This window comes from Engystomops pustulosus, chromosome 5 (genome assembly GCF_040894005.1).
Source record: "Engystomops pustulosus chromosome 5, aEngPut4.maternal, whole genome shotgun sequence".
NCBI lineage: Eukaryota > Metazoa > Chordata > Amphibia > Anura > Leptodactylidae > Engystomops > Engystomops pustulosus.
In genome coordinates, this window is record NC_092415.1 from 151529844 (window position 1) to 151536849 (window position 7006).

Here is a 7006-nt window from a genome sequence, read left to right on the forward strand (position 1 = left end):
TAATTATAATAATTCTTTATTTATGTAGCGCACACAGATTATGCAACGTTGCACACAAAATTGCCAGATCCGTAATAAGTTTCAAAACAGAGCATGCTAGACCCAGACTTACTTTTGCAGCTACTATTGGGACTAAAAAGTCACACACCACAAAAAGTCGCAATAGGGAGACTAAACAGGCAACATGTGATACATGTGCCCCTATGTCTTCCATATAACTTGAATAATGGTTGGTATATATCAATGCATCTGCTGTATATGGGTACAATATGGGTACAATACGGTACAGTGTTAACAACAGCAATATAAATGGATGGGTGTATTGTCCATTGAAATGAATGTGACCATATATAACCCATAAAAAAAATGGTACGGTACGGGTAGCATACAGCCATTTTCATACGGTCGTGTGAATGCAGCCTTAGGCTGCATTCACACGATCTTTTAAATTTTCACGTTCTGTATATTTCTGGCGTATTGTGCCGTATATACGTGCCGTTTTTACCCGTATGCGCACGTATTGCACCGTATCCGTACCGTGTCCGTACAAAATACGGTGGGCCAGCAAATAATGAGAAATGATGACAAAAGCTTGCCCAGCCCCAAATTTGGTCACCTGACCGGCCCAGACTCCATTTTGACTTTTGTGAGAGCAAGGTTTAGTCTCCATTGCTGCTTCTGGTTCTGGTTTCTGGCACTTCTTATCTTTTGCGATGGCGTACAATCCCACAGACGATCTGCTCCTGGACTGGGTTGTTCTGCGCTTTCTCCGAAGGTGTTCTGCAATGCGTGAGGAGGAGCGGCGCTCGACTAGGCGATTTTGGGTTCATCCCATTGTTGCCGAGCGGCCTAGGAGGGGTCACTTCATGAACTTGTACGCTGACCTGCGCCAGCATCCGGACAAGTTTCACAACTACGTTCGGATGACTGTGACTTCATTTGATCGTCTTTTGGCGGACCTGCGATCGGGGCTCCGGTTTCAGGATACCAACATGAGGCGGTCTGTGACACCAGAGGAACGGCTCATCGTGACACTGCGGTAAGTTTTCTCAAGTATATACATTTCATTATTTCAAGTTGGACAGTCTGTTTAAATATTAAATGTATTTTTTTTTTTTAGGTTTCTTGCCACTGGGAACTCGTTTGCTTCGCTGCATTATGAGTTCCTGCTGGGCGTTTCCACCATTTCAATGATCGTGAGATTGACCTGCGAAGTGATATGGAAGCGACTAAGACCTGCGGTCATGCCTGTGCCAACTGCTGAAGACTGGATCCGGATTTCTGATGGTTTCCTGGACTCAGCACAGTTTCCAAATTGCATCGGGGCGCTGGATGGGAAACACATACGTGTGAAGAAGCCAGCTCACTCAGGGTCCCAATTCTTCAATTATAAACAATATTTTTCTGTGGTTTTGTTGGCTTTGGCTGACAGTGACTACAAGTTTATAATTGTTGATATTGGGGCCTATGGAAGCTCTGCGGATGCAGCGGTCTTCAGGGCTTCCAGAATGGGTGAACGACTTCGCTCCAACCAGCTGACCCTGCCCGAGCCGAGATGTCTACCTGGATCTACTGGACCTCCTGCACCATTTGTTATCGTTGCTGATGAAGGCTTTGGACTTTCCCGTCATGTGCTGCGGCCATTCCCGCGGCGTGGTTTGGATGAACGGAGGCGCATTTTCAACTATCGGCTCACCCGAGCAAGACGGTATGTGGAGTGTGCCTTCGGGATTCTTTGCAGCAAGTGGCGGGTTCTACATAGCTCTATTCAGATGGACCCGGACAACGTTAAGAAGGTAGTGCAAGCCTGCGTTATTCTTCACAACTTCGTTCGGATCCACGATGGTGCTTCAGATGGTGACGTGGAGGGACAACATCCAACAGCATCTATCCCCCTGGACAACACTCTCCAAGGACGACCCGGAGTGGCTGGACTGTTTGTTCGTGAGCAGTTTGCCTCCTACTTTGTTTCTGCGGAGGGTGTCGTTCCCTGGCAGATGGATGCTATTAGTGGACGTTGAGGCTCTGGACTTTTAGATTAGTGGTTTTTTTTTATTTTGAACCTTTTTTGTTTTGGTAGTTTAGTGTAGGGACTCGCAAGTGATGGGGCCCCTTGACGTGGGTTGTGAGCTTACTACTTCTTTGACCCATATTCGAATAGTTGCTTTTTGGCTGACATTGGAAAATGAGTCAAAGGAGTAAACTAAGACCTCATCCAATCTTTTTTTTTTTTAATAAAATTATATACACAATACCTTGTCATGTGTTTTTTTTTCTAAGACATTAGCAATGTGGATGGATGGTTATGTGTGCATTTGAATTTGGATGTAATAATCTTCAAAAATTGTTTAAAAAATGTGGCCGTATCTGCTCTTCTTTTAGCTTCTTTGTTCCTAATATTTAGGATATAATTCAAATGTACATGTGGAGCTCCAGGTATCATAGTCGTTAATGGAGCTTGGAGTTCCTCAAGCACATTTGCAAATTTTAACAAAGGGGTAAGTAAAGGAGGTGTGAGTGAGATGGAGGTATTATAACAAATATAAGATTACCACATTCAAGGTGCTCGTATCTATGAGCAAGTGTACCTGGTTTATCCATGCTTGATTTGATGGTGATTTAAAAGTACGTCTGTAAGAAGAAGAGACAGAGGAGTGCAAGGCTACTTTGCTGTTTGATCCATGCACCCATCTGTCTCTTTTGCATGCATATACAGGATGTTAGTGGATGGAGTAAAGAATAATGAAAGAAGAAATTTTTTTTTAACGAATTTATAAACAAATATTAACAATATATACAATACAAAATGCTGTATTTAGAGTTCATACAGCTCTCTTGTGTATGGACCAGATGTTGCTTGGCCATGAGAAGCCATGGCTGAAGAGCCTTCGTAGGGCCCATGGAACACAGGGGCCATGGCAGGGTATCTGGTGGATGGAGGTGGGCTTGGAGGTAGCAGTCCACCCACATGCTGCCGCCGTCTTTCCAAAAAAAGAGCCACCTCGGACTTGTCCTTCGGTGTGCCCTTTTGAAAAATCTGCAGGACAGCCATCATGGCTACCCTGCAGTTCATTCTGTCATCCTCATGAACTCCTTGCAGGTCTTGCACCATGGAGCGCATGCAGATGTCCTCCGCCGATTCATCGCGCCTCCTCCTCAACTGATCCAAGACCTCCCTCTCAGCAGCAATACTGAGACTTGACACTCCCAGCTGCCTCCTTCTACGCGAACGCATCGGCGGTGGTGGTGGTGGTGGTGTAGATGGAGGTTGAGGTGTGGATAGATCCTCTGCCTGCTCCTCAAAGGACTCCTCCAACACATCTTCCCCAGTCTGCATAGAGGCAGATTCCTCTAAATTATCCGCAGTTCTAGAGAAAAATAAATAAATAAAATTTGTGCACATATTCTATAGTGCATTGATGCAACGACAATTCTGAGGACACAAGAACTTACAATTCTTTTATTAATAATGCTTTAAAGTAAAAATATGTTTTGATAACTTACTCTCCAACGTCCATCACCGGATCCAAAAACCGCATGAAACTTGTGTAAAGGTACGGTTTCTTGTGCAGTTTTCCACTGCCACTTCGCCCTTTCTCCGACTTTTCCCTCTTATATTGGTCTCTTGCTGAGACCCATCGTGTGGAGACCTTTTTTACTATAAAAAAAAAAAAATTTAATTAATTTGCGGTTTCAAGCAATATTACAGAAAAGTATTAAGAAGGTACAGGCCACATGGCTGCAGGGGTGATACAGGGCACATGGCTGCAGGGGTGACACAGGGCACATGGCTGCAGGGGTGATACAGGACACATGGCTGCAGGGGTGATACAGGGCACATGGCTGCAGGGGTGATACAGGGCACATGGCTGCAGGGGTGACACAGGGCACATGGCTGCAGGGGTGATACAGGGCACATGGCTGCAGGGGTGATACAGGGCACATGGCTGCAGGGGTGACACAGGGCACATGGCTGCAGGGGTGATACAGGACACATGGCTGCAGGGGTGATACAGGGCACATGGCTGCAGGGGTGATACAGGGCACATGGCTGCAGGGGTGATACAGGGCACATGGCTGCAGGGGTGATACAGGGCACATGGCTGCAGGGCTGATACAGGCCACATGGCTGCAGGGGTGATACAGGGCACATGGCTGCAGGGGTGATACAGGGCACATGGCTGCAGGGCTGATACAGGCCACATGGCTGCAGGGGTGACACAGGGCGCATGGCTGCAGGGATCCGCAGGGGTGGGGCATGCACATGGCTGCAGGGCAGGGTAATTAGCTTACCAAGAGATGCACGTTCCCGGGTACTGCTACTAGCCCATTCGTCCGGCAACAGTATTGCAGTTATCTCCTCCCACTTTTTGTGCTTGAGGGCACGGTTGTGGAAGTCTTCCAAACGCTTATCCCATAGGATAGGGTGCGCTTGCACCAGAGCCAGGAGCCTCTCCATCTGCACATAAGCCATGTTGCTTCTGACTCCCAGGAAAGTCCTCCCCTCCCCTCCCCTAGTTCCTGGTATTCCTAGATACAGAACGTATATACGGCAGCATACGGTGGCCACAACGTATGTCACCCGTATTTTATACGTTCCCATAGACTTCAATGGGGCATACGGCCGCAAGAACGTGAAAAAATAGGACATGCTCTATCTTTTTATACGGCTCACATACGGTACGGTACGGTACGGTGACAAATAGGGCAATTCTTTGTATCACCGTATCTCCCATAGGAATGAATGGTAGCGTATTCTGGACGAATATACGCCCGTATATACGGCCGTTTTTCAACGGTCGTGTGAATGCAGCCTTACTGTGACCTGTTTTGGGATGCTTTGTTTGTCCTTTATGTATGTCACTCCTCTCATTTTTAACCAGTTCCTTTCTGCTGTACGACTATGTACATCATACACCATTAAGGGCTATATGAAGGGGGTGTGTGTGCGGGCCCTTTCTATATGTGGTGGCTTTCAGTTGTATTACACAAGTGTTTCTGGATGGTACCTCACTATGAGTGTTTTTTCAATGTTTTAAAAAGCTATGTGAAATTATGAACAATTGAGACACACCACTAAATATGTCTCAGAAGCAAAAGACACCCTTTTATTGAAAGCTATTCTAGAGTGATTGAAAATAACTTTATTTAATCCTCATTCTAACAAAGATATCATTGATCATTTCCTGTTTTTTAATAAACCTCAATGTATAGAAGAAAAAGAGTTGCCAGCTCACCTCCCCGTCAGTATCGAGTCCGGCACGGGCCCCCCCTGCTGCTGGGGTACATCAAATAGCGAAAAAAAGGGAAATGCGGTCCAGCCAGGCTCCAGATACAAATCGATTCTTTATTCAGTGCAGAGTAAAATATGACAATCCACTCCTGGTAGGCGTATAGCCTACGCGTTTCGGACGCTTATCACGTCCTTAATCATGGCTATAGGGTACTAACACAGTAAGACTTATATAGCTTGGTACAAACAAGGGCACCTCCCCTCTCACGCCCTCATGAACATTTCCGTTTCCGCCCATCTCCGGTCCATTAAAACCTCTGAACTATTACAATTTCTGTATGTGAAAAATAGCAACATTCATCATTGACAAAAATAAGTATGATTCCTGTAAACAGCACATTGATCAGACCAATAATACGAGACCCAAGCAATATATATACAATAGTCCGTGCAAGATCGTATTACGTCACGTGACTTGGATCACGTGGTTGGTCACGTGATCCATCTGGGTCACATGGGTGTATAATGTGATTCATTGCCCGTTGCTTGGTAACCCGACAACAGGAGGAGGGATATAGACAGGGTAATGGAAATTCGTCAACGAAGAGAAAACCAGGGGTGAAGAAGAGTCCCGACGGCACCGCAGCGGGGACCCCCGACGGGAACCACAGAAACGACAGATCCGGGCATCGGCGAGGATCCTCGCGGCGCCACCGAACAAGGCTCTCCCCAACGACACGGTAGGTGCAACTTTGTCTAAATCCAAGGAAAGAGATATTAGACCAAAAAATGCGCTATAATACATTAAAAACAACAATGGATCAATTCTGTGAATATAGTACAGTAATTTGAATATTAAAAATAGGAAGGAAAGAAAGCGAAGTGGCAAAAATAAGCATGTATCAAATGATATAGTGGCATTAGTCATATATCAGATAGTGAAAAGGAAACTCGGATGGCACGCATGGTAAGGCTAATAATGGTACATAATTTCTCTTCTCATATTGAGACCTTGTGGGAGACGAGTACCCAAAGAAAAAATCCAATAAGCCTCCCTGCTAGCCAAACGAGCTGCCATATTGCCACCTCTAACATTCACATGGACTTTTTCTATAGCAAAGGTAGTCAAGTATTGTACATCTCCATTATGACATGTAACAAAGTGTTGTGATGCACCTGAAAGATTGCGACCCGTAGGGTTGGAAATATCCCGTAAGTGTTCTAGGAACCGTATCTTGAATCTGCGGGAAGTGTGCCCAACATACATAAGGTTACAAATGGTACATTGGATAATATACACTACATTATCCGTATTACAGTTTAAAAAATTTTTGATGACAAATCGTTTCATGCCATCACTTGACATAAAGTCCTTCTTTTTATTGGCTACAAATTTACAAGTTTGGCACCGGGTTGCTCCACACTTAAAAAAGCCCTGAGTAGAAAGCCACGTAGATTTAGATTGTGTAGAGAAAAGGGAAGGAGAAAGCAAGTTCCCTAAACTCTGGCCTCGTCTGGAAACTATACGGCATCCATTGCCAAGGATGTTTTCCAATATAGGATCTGTTTTTAGGAGGGGGACATGGCGATTTACGATGTCAGAAATGGCTTTAAACTGTGGGCTGTACTGGAGGACCAGAGTGGGGATTTTGGGGTGGTTTTTGGAAGCTTTAGATTGTTGCGGATATAGTAAATCTTGTCTGTTTTTGTTGGAGGCTCTGTTATAAGCTTTCTCCAGTATCCAATTCGGGTAACCTCTACTTCTAAGCCTAC

The 7006-nt window shown here is 45.3% G+C and overlaps 2 protein-coding genes across 2 annotated transcripts; one reads left to right on the forward strand and one right to left on the reverse strand.

The window, feature by feature from the left end:
• Positions 1-713: 713 nt before the first annotated feature.
• Positions 714-2021, forward strand: LOC140134140 (uncharacterized). The gene is made up of 2 exons (XM_072154777.1): positions 714-1039; positions 1121-2021. The coding sequence occupies exons 1-2, from the start codon at positions 714-716 to the stop codon at positions 2019-2021; spliced, it is 1227 nt and encodes a 408-aa protein (XP_072010878.1).
• Positions 2022-2815: 794 nt separating this feature from the next.
• On the reverse strand, positions 2816-4812 carry LOC140134141 (uncharacterized). Its single transcript, XM_072154778.1, has 3 exons — positions 4294-4812; positions 3505-3658; positions 2816-3368 (listed from the first exon to the last, which is right to left on the reverse strand). Exons 1-3 carry the CDS (start codon positions 4649-4651, stop codon positions 2816-2818), a joined length of 1065 nt encoding a protein of 354 aa, XP_072010879.1. The 5' UTR covers positions 4652-4812.
• Between the last annotated feature and the right edge of the window lie 2194 nt (positions 4813-7006).

Bases quoted from the DNA above. Each gene is read 5' to 3' on its own strand.
- LOC140134141 (XM_072154778.1), bottom strand. From the start codon at position 4,651: ATGTCCTATTTTTTCACGTTCTTGCGGCCGTATGCCCCATTGAAGTCT. The intron at 3,659-4,293 runs GTAAGCTAATTA...TTTTTTTTATAG, and splicing joins CCGGGAACGTGCATCTCTTG to TAAAAAAGGTCTCCACACGA. The intron at 3,369-3,504 runs GTAAGTTATCAA...ATTTTTCTCTAG, and splicing joins CCGGTGATGGACGTTGGAGA to AACTGCGGATAATTTAGAGG.
- LOC140134140 (XM_072154777.1), top strand. From the start codon at position 714: ATGGCGTACAATCCCACAGACGATCTGCTCCTGGACTGGGTTGTTCTG. The intron at 1,040-1,120 runs GTAAGTTTTCTC...TTTTTTTTTTAG, and splicing joins CGGCTCATCGTGACACTGCG to GTTTCTTGCCACTGGGAACT.